The following is an 18,224-nucleotide window of genomic DNA, read 5'->3' on the forward strand; positions in this document are numbered from 1 at the left end:
TAGAAATATAGATGAAATCCGGACTGGTCACATTCTCGAAATGGCTGGTGACAACGGAACTCATGGGTGTAACTCCCTGTACGCGGATACGCAAGTGCGTGCACATAATTTTTCAAAAAAAAAAAAAAATTAAAAAAAAAATCCTGAAGCTTTGTCATTTTTTTTCCATGCCAACATATATCAAATCGTACAAGGAAATGATTTTTTTTTCAAGCGAGCTAATGACGTCTACCATTAAACTTCCTTCGTCGTTTTTACCATCCTGGTTCTCTCGAAACCCTCTGTTTCCGACAGTAGTCGTCACGGAAATACGGTGATAATAGATTTGGAACTGTGAACAATAGGTAGAGGAAGCTGGGTTTGAAGTATCTAAAATGATAACTGTATAATAGGGAAATTATAATAATCAGACTTGTTATGCAGTCTAGCTGTAAGCTGTCCCCGCTGGTTACGTTTTAAGTGAAGATCAAGGTAAGTGGCTGATATTGAAGAGTTCTTAGATAGGGTCAAATTTCCAATATCGCTCCTTCGACCTAAACGCGAAGGAGCGAAGGAGCGAAAACACGATGGTGAAGGAGCGAAAATACGATTACAAAGGAGCGAAGTTCTATCGCTCCTTCGCCATCGTATTTTCGCTCCCTCGCCATCGTATTTTCGCTCTCTCGCCATCGTATTTTCGCTCCTTCGCCATCGTATTTTTGCTCTCTCGCCATCGTATTTTCGATCCTTCGCCATCGTATTTTCGCTCCTTCGCCATCGTGTTTTCGCTCCTTCGCGTTTAGGTCGAAGGAGCGAAGGATTGATATTGGAAATGTGGTCCTAACGGAACACCATGTTTTAATATAAAGAAAACATCTTCTGTATTTTTTAAGGTGAAATGTAAGGTCTTGATAAAATCACTGCTACCCGTTTTTGGTAAGCTCTATGTTGTAAGTAAAAAGTGAGATGTAACAAATTTTGACACATAATGTCCGGAATTTAGGTCAAATTAAAGGACTTGGTAAGGTCATTGGCACGTGCTATGTTGATATTTATGTTGTAAGTTAAGAGTGGAGTGTGACAAAATGTAAAAAAAAAAAAAAAAAAAGTTGACAAAGTGTGAAGTGCGATACAAAATGTCTGGATTGCTATTAAGGCACTTCGGTATTATAAATTATTTGTATCATTTCAAGAATATATATAATAAAAAACAGATTTATACACAAATATATATATTGTTTTCTTTTTCTTTCTTTTCAGACTATTAGGATGGAGGTCCAATGTCAGCAACCACCACAACAAGTAATAGTTCAACAGGTTGTCACCGTACAACCGGGCCCAAAGATCCTTGGTCCACTCAAAGGCACGCGTGAATGGTCATCAGGCCTTTTCGATTGTTTCGTCGACTGGAAGTCATGTAAGAGTTCTTTATCCTTCGAATAGCTGGTTACCAATTAAGAATTTATTAAGATATAAACATTGTCGCTCGATATAAGTTTCCATCTTGGTTTAAAAAGTATTTTATTACCAAAATATCTACAACATATGGATCGATATATAAGTTTCCACCTTGACCCTGGCTTGTAAGGATAATATAGATATATAATATATCAGTGAATATATAAAGTCGTTGCATAGTTTCTGCAGACAGGGAGCAATATTAATTCAAAATTTAATTTACAGAATCTAAATGCATGCAAAAAAAAATAAAAAAAAAAATTAAAAAAATAAAGTACAAAAAAAAAGTTTAGTCCAGCGAAGTGTGAGGATGACTATAAATATATAAGCATTATAAGTTAGAACTATCTTCCAGAGGAGCTGATTTAGTTCTATGGTCCCCGAAGGATATTTGAGGGTTCCTCTTTGGATTTAATCAGAAATGTTTATCTGAACAGATTTTTTAATTCTAGTTTTACTTTAAATCCACAATAAAAAATAAACACTCGAAAGACTACGCACGTTTTTTCTCTCATGGTCGGTCTTAAACTTTAATTAGCGTTGTTTTCAGTTAACAACTGGAGATTTTAATTAATAATCAATGTTTAGGTCAACAATATTGAAAAGAAAAGAGGTAACCATTTGAGAGAGAGAGAGAGAGAGAGAGAGAGAGAGAGAGAGAGAGAGAGAGAGAGAGAGAGAGAGAGAGAGAGAGAGAGAGAGGAACGAAGATAAAATAATAACAAAAAATCATAACCATTACTTGAAAAAAAAAAGATGAGTATATTTGACCAGATTGGGTATATTTGGTCAGGTTTGTAGACGTGGCTAACTTAAATTGTGCTGAGTATATTTGATCAGATTTGATGACGTGGCTAATGATGGGTATATCATTATTTGAACAGGTTTGTTGACGTGCCTATTTTTTCAATGTGCTCAGTGTAAAAACGCCTCCCGACTCGGAGAGTCCCCTTTCACGCCATACTGTACAATGGGCGGCACTTTGGCGATGAGAACGAGGTTGAGGACGCTTGGCGGTATAGAGGTACGAGTTTTCAAATATTTTACAATTTGTTCAATTATGTTTTGGTTAATACAGCGCAATAATCTCACCATTGACTATTCAAAATACATATATTTATTTGTTTAGAGTATTATATCTTCCGAAACCGCAAGGTTGCGGTACAAATGTAGTTTATTTAAATATGATTTTTTAGAGTAAATCTATCTAAAACCAGAAACGTATATATACCATGTACGTCTCTGGTGAAACTTCAAAGTATTCTTGTGGAAATCCCCGTGAGAATGCCTATCGTTTCTTTTTCATTTGTCCTCATTACAAAATCTAAATCTGGAGGTTGTCATTGATTTAAACTTACTGCTACAAGGAAATGAAAATCTCCCGGTAAATGTAAACACAAACATTTTTGAAGTGTGCAAAAATATATAAAATCCCGCCAAAAAGTTTCGGTATTATGATATGATATAAATCGATAATTTTGTTTGTTTATTTATTTATTTATTTTTGTTTGCTTCTTAGTTTGTTTGTTTGTTTGTTTTTTTTTGTATAAAAATTGCATTCATTGTGATCATATTGTGCTTTTTCTCAATTTGTATAGTATGTATTCTGGAGAGGGCCTTAGTTATGTTGTAGGACTGAGGATGTGATAATATATAAACCTTAATATTTTCTATTAGAAGGATATTTTTTTCAAATTATACCTTATTTCGTATACTTTACAGGGGACTATCTCTTGGGATTCCTGTGTCCTCAGCTGGTGTGAGGCGTGCGCTGTCTGTCAGATGTCAAGAGAGCTGGACTATATGGGCTTGTAGACAACCAATCCAGCTTTGAATCTGATGGACTAGATGCAACGTGGAATTCTATTGGTTTTGTTTTTGCAAAACGCACAGCGATTGGTTGGCGAGATCTTTTGGACTTGCATAGTATAATAAAACAGTAAATAGTATAAAAATGTTTCTATCCTAAAGTGTTATTTATACCAGAGACCTAGTATATAGGTCTCTGTTTATACTTTGTTTGTTTTTTTCTTGACACTTTCTTCCAATGATTTACTGAATGTAATGTTTATTATCACGACAATTAGATCTCTTAGTTTTGCCCGTGACGTCACTATCTTATAGCGTCCTCACAGACGGGATTCCAAATATGTTGTTATAATAAATTGAATGTCGGTGTATTCGTGTGAAATCGTTTTCATTTATAACTCACAATGTGAAACTTGGTAAACGAAGAAAGTGTTCATATCTGTTGCAAAATAATGATATGTATTCATAATCTGTCGACGGAATGAAATATCAATGTGGGGGGACTAACGTCGCGCCCTGTCAACATATATGGGTAGTTTAAGGACGGTGTAGCCGGAGTTTCCTCTGACCCCGACATCCGACTTGGACATTCTGACAGGTAGATGTCTGGTGTCGACAATGCTATAAGAGACATTCATTAGACAAAACCTGGTGTTTTTTTTGCACATTAATTCAATAAGTTGCTGAAAGCACAGGTTGCTGAAAGTGTATTTAAATGTCATATCATGATATGATTAATATCTTTTCCGGCCCATTATACCGACACTGGAACGGAACAGGAATGTTTCCTTGTGCTCAGCTACCTTTCAGTGCTGAGCGGGATGTAGAAACATCACGAATAATTATGAATGATAGATATTTGTGTATTGCAAGGTTTAGAGGAAGAGCCGTTCGTTTTCTTTTCTTCACGGGAGCAACCGTTCAACTTGAAGGCCAAAACCATGGCAGCGTCAATGGTGCTTGGGAAAGCCAGATACCTATAACAGACAGGTGTTGACTGTTTGCAAACCAACTTCAAACGTGTAAAAAGAGTTTTTTTGTTTTTTTTTGTCTTTTTGTTTTTGACCAGTGTTCCCCATCTTCGCTAGCCAAGGCTTCTGATTACGTTACACTCCACGTTCCTGGAGTTTAACGTAATCAGAAGCCTTGGCTAGCGAAGATGAGTGTTCCCTTGAAGAAAGGTGTGACAATGAGTCTTCAGTTGATGAGAAGAAAACTTTTTTTTAACATTTGATCCATGTGACCTTGGAAGTAGGTGAAGGGCATTCATTTGAACAAACACTGTATCCCTACATCCCAGCATGGATTCTTGGTTATTAAAGTTGTTTAAAAGATTTTAACGTATTTGTCTCCTGTGACCTTCAAAGTAGGTCAAGGTCATTGATTTGAGCAAACTTTGTAGTCCTTCATCCCAGAATGCAACTAGCCCAATACCATGACCACTGGGGCTCCTTGGTATTGTTGGAAAGAAGTTGAAAGTGTAAATTGTTTTACGACGGATGACAGTTGACGCAGGACAAAAGGCGATCGTAATGGGCACTCAGTACTTTGTCTCAGGTGACCGAAATTGGGGTTTTCAATGAATAAAAGCAATATATGAGTGGGACTCATTACATAAATATAGCACATGGAATTAATTAGTGTTATCCTTGAAGCGGTAATGAAGCGGGAAATGCCATTCCCCATAACAACGGAGTTTGCCTAATTCCCCATAAGCATGGTTTTGTGAGTAAGAGGGCGAGAGAGAGTGAGAGAGAGAGAGAGAGAGCGAGAGTGAGAGAGAGAGAGTGAGAGAGAGTGAGAGAGCGAGAGAGTAATTACTGTGTTGTACTCCTACTTACACCTTTACTATTATGACCAAGGCAATGAATATTTAGTCTGTTTTGAGCCATGTACAAGCTTTACATATTCCGGTACGACTCCAAGATGTGACCAAGGCATGACCAAGGAGTGACAATGTTAGTAGGTCTATTTACCATACAACTTATTTTCGGTGTTGCTTTCAAAGTTTAGTATGTTTTGTTTAATGTCCTATTAACAGCCAGCATCATTTAAGGACATGTCACGTTTTGGAGGTAGAGGAAAGCCGGAGTACCCGGAGAAAAACCACCGGCCTATGGTCAGTATCTGGCAACTGCCCCACGTAGGTTTTGAACTTGCAACCCAGAGGTGGAGGGCTAGTGTTAAAGTGTTGGTACACCTTAACCACTCGGCCACCGCGGCCCCTATTGCTTTCAAAGACTAACACTGATATCCTAACAAGGCCCAGTTGTTTAAAAAGTGATTTGGCTAATCAAAAGTTAACAATAATTTCAAAATCCTGATAGACTTATTTGTGGTTAAACTAATTTAACAAAATTTTATGAAACTACAGCGCTCATCAGTCTTTTCCTACCTGCTTATCATAAGGAATACACACGCAAAAGTTTTAAAGCAAAAGAAAAATGAGATTTTTCCTAATCAAGTCAGCAAGCTTATCACCTCTTGAACAACTGGGTCCAGATCACAGGCGCTTGCATAGAAAATATGACTTTCAATTTTTTTTTGATATGACAGTGGTATGTGTAATCTGTTACTGCAGCTTAACAGATTAAACATACCACTGTCATATCAAAAAAAAATTGAAAGTCATATTTTCTATGCAAGTGCCTGTGGTCCAGATGACTCAGTATTACTTTTGGTTTATTTTGTTTAATGTCCTTTTAACAGCCAGGACAATTTAAAGAAGTGCCAAGTTTTGTAGGTGGAGGAAAACCAGTGCCAAGTTTTGGAGGTGGAGGAAAACCAGAGTACCCAAGAAAAACCACCACTGATATGAACTTGGTGCATATACAGTTATTAATATACTTTTATTAATATTACTGTTTTTGTTTAACGTCCTATTAACGGCCAGAGTCATTTAAGGATGTGTCAGGTTTTGGAGGTGGAGGAAAGCCGGAATACCAGAGAAAAACACTGACCTAAGGTCAGTACCTGGCAACTGCCCCACGTAGGTTTTGAGCTCGCAACCCAGAGGTTGAGGCTAGTGATAAAGTGTCGGGACACCTTAACTATACTTGGCCTTTGCGGCCCGTTATTACGAACAGAAGCTTGACAGATAACACAAGATAGTAGAAACGGTACATCGCTACATGATTTAATTATATATTATCATCATTATAAGCACAGATACAAATGGTATTTTAATGACAAAAAGCATTGGTCAAGATTTTGTATAAACTCAAAAAAACATGAAACAAAATGCAACATTTGTCTTACTGAACAACAAAAATGAAAACAATTGGCAACAAGTCTAACAAAAGAGTATTTATAAAGCTATTTTTAGGCTCAGTTTCACTCACTCTCGTCCCACTTCAATTCATTTAAATTGAATTCAATTTTAATCCATATTTATGAATTTGGTGAACTTGATAAAACATGTCAATAAATATTGCTGGATATCTGACAGATTATCATTAATACTATTTTTTATTTCACAAATGAGGTGCAAACATTTTTTTTTAAATTTTTTTCTTCAGACGCCCAAGAATGTGCTTAAATAATTACGTTCTGCTGAATGAATGAATTTTAAATGAGAAACCATCAAATATCCTGATTATGACATTTTCAAATCTTTAAAATGACTCTCAAATCAAATAAATGAATTTAAAAAGTATTTAACATAATTTTGTTTTTTACTTTTATAATCATAATTTAGAGATAGTGACAATGTTTTTGGCTGACTTATTATTATCGTTCCGATATCAATTACCTACCTATTTTCAACATACAAAAATCATGTTTTTTCTGTAATATTATTCAAGGTGAAAGAAAGATTTCTTTGTTTTTTGCAATACACAATATAAAGTTGTATCAATTTAATCAGAATTATTTTTTGTGAGGATATATAGATCCCTATGTGTTTAGAAATAATACTAATATCTAATACATTTGCCATGAAATTACGATCAATAGAATTTCAATTATACTGTCCTGCCATTTCTAAATGTCAAAATTTATTTCAAGATTACACAACTTTTGATATTTAGAGAACATTAAAACTCATCCATCCGTCCGTCCACTGTCGCTTCACATGCATTCATCTTATTATAACAAACTGCATAATGTTGAACATAAATTGGAAGCACAGCAAAATAAAATAATTAACCAATGTATTACAACGTAACTCTACTCTACACATAAACACTGTCTTCCTCTTCACACAAGGATCAAATACATTACATGAAATCGACTCCAGGACTTAGTTTCTATCTTCCTATCAATCGTGTAATAATTATTCCTTATATTAACGATATATATTCATAATCTGTCACATGTTTCCACAATATTCCTTAGCTTAAGGAAACTCCTAAACTATGAAATTTCCATAGGAAGAGTTTTTGAAAATTCTGCAATTAAGATTTTTCCCTTTTTTGAAAATTCTGCAAATAAAATATTTCCCTTAAGTTCAATAATGAATTCCTATGAAAAATTTTATTTTCAGGAATTTTCTCAAGTTAAGGAATGTTGATGAAACAGACGTTGATACTCTGATAATTTTCAAATTCTGGCTGAGCTTATGATCGATTTCAAGTTTATTTAATACTTTTGGTTCATTACTTCTGCTTAAGATAACTTTGAGCATACATACAATGCTCTGTTCTCCGTATATGGATACTTGTACAGAGTTACATGAAAATTTGAAATTGAGGTTAAATTAAATTTATCATATTTACCTAGATACAGCATATGCATGAATAACAAAGTTGTAATATCAACTTAACTAATTATACATAGAAAACAGAGTGCCATGATTAATTATTCAATAAAAAAAGATTATTGAAAATTATAATGTATGAAAGGACTGCCCGTAATATGACCAATACTAGCAGCGAAGAGAAAATTATTTACTGAATATCATTTAAATAAATAGATATGAAAGAATTACCACTATACAACTTCTGAAAAAATATACTATCTTTAAAAATGATAATGTCTTCATTTTTAGGAGGCCATCTATGTAAATTATCATTTTATACAAAAATTACACCATAGTGACCAATGAAATTGTTGATGAAGTAATTATATATGAAAAAGGAAAGAAGACAAATATATGCAAAAAAGAAAAAAAAACACCCTTCACAACCAAATTAATTATCACTTTAGTGAAAAAAAAAGAAAAAAAAATCATGAAGAAATAATATCTGCTTTCCAATATATACAGAGAAGTTATAGAGTTCATATGGGGGCATCATTGATACCGGGAAATTATTGGCCAGGTATGGAAGCGCCTTCAGACTAAACGAAGCATTAGATAAGTGTTATATCAACAAACCTTAACCAGTATCAAAGTCTAACGGAACCTTGTACAAGGTTACTGTGAATATATATATATATGATTGATATACAGCAAAACAACATTATAATATATTTCATGGGACCGACAAATCAATATATATTAGCATTGTTTTAATAACATGTCATTAAATCTATTCACCAAGTAAGAGTAATATTTGGTAGATTTTAAGGGAACTGGGTAAGTAGAGGCATGTCACAACCGGCGAAGATGCTGCGTTCAACAATTCATTTTTAGTCAACCAGTTTCCCCCTCTTCTTTGAGCTTCGCCAACTCCTGACGAAGTCAGAAATAGGTTTGAAACCCAAAGTAGCAGGGCGAAACCAGTCGACATACAATAAATTGATGAACCCAGCCTCTTCGCCTGTTGCAAATGAACTCTAAACTAACCAGTTCTCTTCTCAATCAATCACTTTGAATACCTTAGAGTATCCAGATCAGAGGTGTAGAAACCCTTTATCCACCTCTTAAAACAGCTGGTGTTGGCTCTATCCCCCATTTTCTATGGTAGTTTTTAAAACACATTTTCAGGTAATAATAGATAACATTTTTGTTACAGATTATGATTAACAATTAAACATAATGAAACTTGGGAGTTACCCATGTATTGATTCTAGATTAAAGTCTTGGGGCCCCCATGTTTCCCGATATTAACTATAATCAAGTTCACCATTTGTTAAATAATCTTTGTGATATGCTTTATATTTAACAAAGCAAAAAGAAGAAGAAAAAAAACCCAAATGTTCCTAGTGATTTCGTCTCAGATGTTTTTCAGTGAGGTAGCCACCAGCTACTACAAATAGATCCTACCTCAAGATGACTCAAGACTGTTCGTAGCAAACACACAATCATATTTATAATAATTTGGTCTATCATCAGTACATTATTAAGAAATTGAATATTTTTTTTAGGTAAGTCACATGGTCTTGCTAATTTCTTTATTTTTAAATTTGCGTATCTGTTATGAAGCAAACGATGGAAATCCCTGACAATTCCTCACAAGTAAATGTGTTCTTCAATATAATTTTACAAAATTCATGAAATGACGTCCTTTGAGAAAAAGAGAATTTACGCAGTACTTACTGCATGTGTACCGATGTGTTTAAATGTTGGGTCAACTCAATCCTCGGTATTATACCATGGGTTACAATCCCATATACTCTCTAGTATCTAGGATGGGCCCACTCATACATATTCAGTAGCATTATTTGTAGAGAACAACCTATGGTGGCATTCAAATGAACCGTAGTTATTATTTTAAACAATCAGTGCAGTACGCCCTTACCTATATTAGGCATGGTAAAGCCATATTATTATTTTCATCGGTCAACTTCAATAGCATTTATCTAAAAAAAAATCATTTTTTCCTTTTTTCTTAACTGACCCTCTCTCTCAATAAATTGTCAAGAGATTGATGGCTATAAACCAACAAAAAAACCAGAGTCCACGAAAAAAACTACACATGCACTCTTTAAATATTAATACCTGTTCTAATTGAAAAATGTTCTGTAAAAAGTATATATCTGACTATTGAACCATTTACTCTTCTATCCTTTTTCAATGAGACAACAAAAATACAACTCATTTGTTTGGTCTTAATACTTGTATAGAATTATGATTCAAAATTATTGCATTTTTACAGATATATATACTTTTATACAGATATTTGACTATAACAAAACTGGACTGATGTTGCTGTATATAATTCACACCCACAAAATAGATGCGGAGACTGCAAATAATATAAGATAATAAATAAAATATAACCGTGTACTTCACTTGATCCACAAACATGTATCAATAATGATGTATATATGAGCTTTAAAAAACTATCGAATAAAGATTACATGATTTATAAATAGAAATTTGTCACAAAGAGACATGAATTTCACGATTATCGGTATGTATAACTACAATGTACGATTCCTTGATGAAACAAACTATATATTATGATGTTGCTGGTAAGATATATATATATATATATCAGTCTGTACATAATTTCATAGATGAATTAAGAATGATTTATTTCAAAAAGTTACTGTAATCATATTTTTTTTCATGAATTAAACACAGCCATTATTTTCCTAATCAGATTTTAAATGATTCAGAATGATTTTCATGGAAAGGCATCACCTGCAAAGTTAAATATAAAAGGTTTTTGACACAAATCAGGACATCGTTACAGTGTGTTGTCCTGCTTCTTTTGCCACTGTGAATATACCACATTTATCCTGAATTAAGCCCCCTCTCCTGTGTAAAAGTACAGTACCGTATTTATCCTCAATTAAGCCCCCTCCCCGAGGAAAACAAATTAGAATTCAAGTTTGCATGGGGAGGGCTTATTTGTGACCATTTTAAATTATTCTTTTAAAAATGGTGATTCTGCAAAATGATGAAGGGGGCTTATTTGTAGACAGGGCTTATTTGGGGATAAATACGGTACAAATATTACATATACCAAGATACCCTTTAATTAATGTCCTGTTTGCCTTAAGTCGGTTCATGAAATTTTATTATACCTCTATCTCAAGAAATATTGCCAGATATCAAAATTTTTCAGAGACAAATGAATTTTTTACTGTACATAGCATACCAAAATTTTGATATGTCTGATCATGAGTTTGATGATTAGGCCTCTTTCAGTCGATATGATCCAGAAATTTGACGGATGGTGTTCATATCATCTATTTATAGACCGGATGTTTATTTCTGCATTTTGTTCATGTTATCTATTTAGAGATGTTTATTTCTGTATTCTATAAAAGATAAATTACCATGATAAAACTAAAACCAATCAAATATAGGATTCGGCATATAATCTCATTTTAATTAAAAATTCCCAGACAAACCTCATCCCAACTAAAGCCCTGAGTAATAGAATCGTACAGTCAATGACTAGGATAGGTTAAATTAACGTATCTTATCAGATCTATTGTTCGATATATGCGCAATAAAGTGCAAAAAGATGACAATAACACTTTGATCTTCAGTGAGAATTTTCAGTTCTGGAGATATATAAGATATGCAGGTTTAGTACCCTTAATTTTGGATGTATCTATTTCCAAGGTGTTAATATTTAAAGAAATAAAATTTGTATTGTGCAATATATTTATGGGAAATGAAAATAGCCTTAATGGTTTAAATGTTATAACAAAATACTTGTATTTGAGGCACTCTTATTCTTACGTTTGAAAGAATTTGATCATTTTGACATTTTATCTGTATAATGATAAACTGCCTGTTAAGATACCTTAGCTGACTTAAGGGTTGTATTTTTCTATATCGGACTCCGTTCTCAAGTTCACATTGACTGCAGAAATGAATGATGTAATTATGGATAAAAATGTTTGGTGGTGAAAAATTAAATAGCGTTTTACATTAATCATGCAGTTATTACAACCTGATTTAAATACATTTGTTCAATACACCTCCGCTTCATAGCATAGCCATATTAAAGAGATGTATTTTAATCAGATTGGTAATTACAGATACTAATATTCTATAGTGTAAAATGAAATACAGATTACACAATGAGTGGTTGTTGTATATGGTATTTCTTTTATTTTAGCAAGTTATTTTTTCAAAAATTACAAAAAAACAAGCTTTGGCAAGTGTTTTCTTTTTAACTTTGGAAAAATAACTAACGAGAGCTAAAGAAATACCACATACAAGAACCTAGAGGTTTGTGTGACCTGCTTCCACCACAATGAAAAAACTAATCTGAGAATGAAGTGACCTGTTTTGCGTCAATGTGTATTCTTTTCACAATATTAGGGGGGAGTGTAAGGATATGACCTAAAGTGAAATGCCATTAACCCTTTCACCCCTACTGACCATATTGGACTTCAAATTATGAAAGAATGGCAGAGTCCACTAAAGTTCCTTAGGGTTGAAAGGGTTAATTAATATGCAAAACTGACAATTTTAGAAATTTTAGAAATGTGTGCAGATATTACAAAGTATTGTTAATCATAACATATAATCATCAAGTTTATTATTTTATTGTTATTTTCAAAGCATTAATTTGATAGAAATCTATATCAAAATTGAATTATCACAAAAAACAATTGGGAACTACTTTGTGCGTATCTACATTTCCACGGCCCCGTGAAGTGGTCTTCAAGTGTTAGCCAATCAAAACGCATTGAACCACATGATAAAAAAATAGTCCCAGTGGTCAAGGGTCACTGTGTTAACCAAACATGTTTAAGAGTTTATTCCACGTGTGGTATAAACTTTTTGTTATTCAACAGTTGGAACGATTAGATTTGATCATACCTTGGGGGTTGATTAACACCCACCTATTGTGGTAGAAAGTGCTTTAAATAACTTCAAAAGAACAAACTTACAATTACTATCAAAAATATCCTAATCAAAAAGACAATCATCCATGTTTTTTGAACTTCTAACTCTGAAACTTTTAATATTATTCTGATAATGCAGAATGATATACCGCCTGGTCCATTTTTTATCAAGATTCCTTATTGATAAGGAAATACCTTAACTGAAATATTTTCACAGGAAAACATTAATGAATATAAGTTATAATTTCCTTAGCTAAAATTTATCCTTAAATCAAATACTGCTTTCCTCTAGACAATTTCAAGTTAAGGGACTTTCTAAAGTTAAGAAACAGGGCCAGGTATAAAATGTAGAGTCAAGTTGGTTGCGTAATCTATTTCTTATAAACTTTTTTTCTTGATTATGGCATCAAAAATATTGAAACATCTGTGGTTTTATCCGACAATGGCTACAAACTACCTCTGAAGTTACATATTCTACACGATAAAAATTTATTTTCACACTGAAATACTTACTGGTCAAATCCAAATTTTATTGCCAAGCTAAAATATTAAAGCCAGCCTTAATTACAGAAGGAGGAAGAACCAAGGGTTATGTTAACGAATTACATATCTTCACCCTTGGAACGCACAATGACGAAACCCAAGGTTTTATATGCATTGCCTTGTAGTGGATACAATTTGTCATACAACTGTTACGAAATACAGCATGTCAATGATTTATTCATACAAGATCAAATATATCGAGCAGGAGTATGTATTAAATTGTTTTTTATCAGGACTTAATAGCGTCAGAAATTTGAGAAAAAAATTCTGGCGTTTTTTCTCAGGCAGAAAATGCCAAAGATCTGACAAACAATATGATAGGCGTATTCATACAGAACACAGCTTCAAACTACCTGTGAATCACTACAGCTACCTAGTATCACAATAGGTTTACATGTTAATCCTGTATCAAAGTTCTCATAGAGAACCTGAGGACATTTCTAAGTCCCACTATGACAAGATCAAAGGTATAAAAAACATTGTATTCAAACATCACATCAACATGGTTTTATCAAATTCTAGTACACAAATGCTTAAAAAAATTGACAAACGCTTACACGAACAAAAATCTCATATTTTCGTTGAAAAATGTTCAACATTGCTTTGTTTAAGACTGGAGGGTTCTAATTCTATATAATCCATGCACCACATGGCATAAGTAATTTTCATATTTAAAATCTCCCATTTTGACTAGTAACGATCTATTGTAAAAGATCAAAACTACGAATACACAATGTTGAACAATACCAAGGGCAAGGCTTTCTAATACTAAATCTGTGTGAAAAACCGAGGAGAGAATGGGGGAGGGAGGAGGGGCTTCTTCGTAAATTTATATTCATCCTCTCTTCCTTATCCTCTATCTTTCACTCATTATGACACCTAATACTAAAAATCGCTTAAAAATCACAGATGGAAAATCACTACTAATCGATCACTTCAACCTGATCAATATTCCTCCTCAAACCAACATACACCTTGAAGACAAAACTTAGCCACTGGACTATCAGGTAATGACACAATCAAAATCTGGCCCTAGCTAGGGTATGTGATCTTGTATTCAGATGGTACGCCTTTCCAACAAGATTCTCAAGGCTATTCCAGTAAAATATCTTACTTAAAGGTTTTTCAAAATGGGACCATCAAGATAAATGATTAATTTGATCCATATACTATATAAATCAGCTTCACTCTCTCCAAAACTAATCTTTGCTAGCCAAGGCTTTTGATTACGAAATCACAAACTGTAGCAAGCGAAGATGAGACAAATCATGGATAGAATATTTTCTGGGGTCATCCCGCCTGAAAGAATTCTAATCAAAAATGGCGTTTGAATTTAGACAGTAAAACAGTATTGCCTATCACTCACCAATACAGCAGAGGCGTTTGTTCAGTGCAATATTATCAGATTTATCAGATTTCCCCCCGAAGACAGAACAATATCCCGTGTTAGAATCCGATCTCCTTTTAGGTGACAAGAGTGTGTGAGGTAGAAAGAAAAGACAAAAAGTTATGTTTAAGATGATGTGACTTTGGCACAAGATGAATGGATGGTTGGTATAACTTCAGCAGGTTTCTAAATCTAACCTCATCATAAATGCTTCAATACAAATACTAACAGTCACTTTTCAAAGCTCTTCGACTTAAACCCCTTCATTAGGGATCATACTCTCCAAACTGTAACTATTGTAAGTGTCTGAGAATCTAAGATGCATGTGATGTAGGGGGAGGGGGATGACCACATAATCCAGGATGAAGGGTTACCCACGAAAATTTGAACCAAAAAGAGATATTAGGTGAGATATAGTGGGGGTGGGAGGGAGAGAGAACCACATAATCTGTGATGAAGGGTTACCCCAGAAACTTCATTACCTCAGAAACTTCAACCAGGGTTACCCCAGAAACTTCAACCAGGGTTACCCCAGAAACTTCAACCAGGGTTACCCCAGAAACTTCAACCAGGGTTACCCCAGAAACTTCAACCAGGGTTACCCCAGAAACTTACCCCAGAAACTTCAACCAGGGTTACCCCAGAAACTTCAACCAGGGTTACCCCAGAAACTTCAACCAGGGTTACCCCAGAAACTTCTACCAGGGTTACCTCAGAAACTTCAACCAGGGTTACCTCAGAAACTTCAACCAGGGTTACCCCAGAAACTTCAACCAGGGTTACCTCAGAAACTTCTACCAGGGTTACCCCAGAAACTTCAACCAGGGTTACCTCAGAAACTTCTACCAGGGTTACCTCAGAAACTTCAACCAGGGTTACCCCAGAAACTTCAACCAGGGTTACCCCAGAAACTTCAACCAGGGTTACCTCAGAAACTTCAACCAGGGTTACCCCAGAAACTTCAACGAGAGTAACTGTTAATATTTTGATACCATTTCTTAAAAGAAAACTGTGGATATGCCTTGTTGATCTATTACAAACTGAACTCTGATTCTATGCATTTTCCTCTACGTAATAAGCTTTCCCCTCCAATTTTTTTTTCTCCCTTATAAGGCTACGAAGGTTCAGTGTTAAAACCATGATTTTATCCTGATGAAGACACCATTTAGTGCCATGCTCGACAAACACCAAAACAAACATTTTGAAAATTGAGAAAATATCTCGCTCGACCAGAATCAACTTCATAATTTATTGTATTAAGCTCAAGTAAAGAAAAAATGAGTGCAAACTTTGGGGACAAAACACTGGTAGCTAAGAAAATGATTACAACTTAGCGTTCTCTATTGTGTTATTTAAAATAATAATTTTTATAAAAATGACAATTTCTCAAAATAATTTTATCATTATATCCCATATGCCTAAAACATTCACAAACTACCAGAACACACGACAGACAGATGATTAATATATATACACAGATAAATAAATAAGTGTCATTTTTGAACTTTGCTATAAATATACAAAATGTCTTTTTTAATTCTACTAATTTGCATATAAGGTTTTGTTTTATCCATGACAGTAATATTATGTGTTAATGAGGATGAGGAAAGCAAACAGAATCTACTCCACATTTGAACGGGATAACAGACGGGAGAGGTAGAAAAATACCCGGGTCCCCAGTAAATATATATATATATTACGTTTTGTATCTCACAACAAAGCAGAGAGCCCCTCAGCATCGCTAGATGTACACTAGATAATCCCAAACACTGCTGTCTGTATAATTATTTGTTATTAATGAAACAGGTGCTTAGTATATAGACGGACGATATTTCAAGATATGTTCAGGTTACCAAAAATAATGACCAATGAATACTTTTAATTACTAATTAAAAATTTGGGTACTTATAGACAGGATCACTTAACAAATCATAATTTTATTATTTCTTTTACATTTAAACTCCGAATTTATGTTTTTGTGCTTGTATTCAAATTTTTGAAAGATTTAAGAATTAGACATTCGTTTCTTATGCTGTAACTAAATTTGACATGTTGCAGGTATTAAATCAACTGAAGATGTTTTTTAATTAATTGAAGTGTTTTATAAATATGTATTATCATGTGGCCCTGTGCAATGATGAGAGGTTCTATGAAGACTAATAAGACTCTACCAGATGCTAAATTACATGCTGTTGGCGAGAGATCGGTAAACTCGGCGTAGAAACGGCTGTCATGTGAACTTCCACTCTCTGTGGTGAATGTCCATTCTCCGTGGCGAGGTAACCGTTATGGTGACTTGAGCTTTGTATAAGTACTTTAGACACATGTCTACTCTCGTGTAATCCGTCATCGTCGGCACTCAGAGAGTTTTTCATGCGTTGTATCTTAGCTTGTGACAGTCGGAGGGTGTCACTGCGCGACAATGTCACCGCTTCAGTCACCAAGCGATCCTCAGCGTGATCTACCCAATCAGTGCGCTGGACCGGCTCAGATTTTTTCATGATGTATCCGTCTGATTTACTAATGGGGATATTTACAATGTGAGATGACGGGTAATTAGACTCTTCCGGCCCGTTCCCGTTCATGTTGTCGTATTCTGAGTGCTCTGAAGGGGTTTTCAACTCTCCCGCCAGATTCTCAATTGTTGTGTCCCGCGAGGGTTGTTCCTGTTCCATGAGCATCGCTGGTTCACCCTCCCCAGGAGCGTCGTTCATGACGGGGGTGAACCTCATCATACTAACACTGCCGCCCTCCGATCCGTCAGCAAATGAAGTTCTAGAGCTTTGCATGGAAACTTTGGAACTAAAATCTGCCAAGGAAAGCCTTGAATTGGCTGCCGTATCATAGTATGATGACCGATCGTCCACAGAATAATCGGAAAGTCTACTCGACTGCATAGACGCACTGTCTGTACTCCGAGTCATTTCTGGAGTCCCAGAACTAGTCAAACCCCGCTTTTTCATGAACCCTGACTTTCCTTTGTGCGGATTGCGTTTAAAATGTTCATCAACAGATTCGGGGTTTCTACTCTTAATAATCTGTTCAATACTTGGCTCAATTTCCAGTCCAAATGGTAGTGAAGGAAGTTCATTATTCTTAGCTTTAGGAGGTAACTCCATTTTAGCTTTCCTTAGCTCTTCTATTGCCACCTGTAATTGATCTATCACTGTGTCATCATCATAACCAAAGTCTTTCTCAAGTCCCGACTGAAAAAACTGAAGGATGTCATCCACATTCATCTTCAGAAGCTTTCCTGAAAGCAACAACCAAAAATCACACTGTATGGTAGATGTTAGGTGACACCATGTACATGATAAATATTTAATATCATAATAAATTTCATATCAGTCATCTTAAATATCTACGAATCAATATACACTCCAATTGGATTCATGTTTGTTTTTTTTCA

General features: G+C 34.6%; 2 protein-coding genes across 2 annotated transcripts in view; one reads left to right on the forward strand and one right to left on the reverse strand.

Annotated features, from left to right (window-relative positions):
* Window positions 1-290: 290 nt before the first annotated feature.
* LOC117326950 (placenta-specific gene 8 protein-like) lies at window positions 291-3,617 on the forward strand. The gene is made up of 4 exons (XM_033883754.1): window positions 291-471; window positions 1,240-1,396; window positions 2,322-2,461; window positions 3,160-3,617. The coding sequence occupies exons 2-4, from the start codon at window positions 1,249-1,251 to the stop codon at window positions 3,250-3,252; spliced, it is 381 nt and encodes a 126-aa protein (XP_033739645.1). The 5' UTR covers window positions 291-471; window positions 1,240-1,248; the 3' UTR covers window positions 3,253-3,617.
* An 11,684-nt stretch (window positions 3,618-15,301) lies between these two features.
* LOC117326951 (USP6 N-terminal-like protein) overlaps window positions 15,302-18,224 on the reverse strand; it is a 32,295-nt gene continuing 29,372 nt past the window's right edge. Inside the window, exon 14 of the mRNA XM_033883755.1 lies at window positions 15,302-18,068. Within this exon, the coding sequence (XP_033739646.1) occupies window positions 16,993-18,068 (1,076 nt within the window). The 3' untranslated portion in view covers window positions 15,302-16,992. The remainder of the gene's footprint in view (window positions 18,069-18,224) is intronic.

The sequence above is a fragment of the Pecten maximus genome, chromosome 5, assembly GCF_902652985.1.
Source record: "Pecten maximus chromosome 5, xPecMax1.1, whole genome shotgun sequence".
Taxonomy (NCBI): domain Eukaryota; kingdom Metazoa; phylum Mollusca; class Bivalvia; order Pectinida; family Pectinidae; genus Pecten; species Pecten maximus.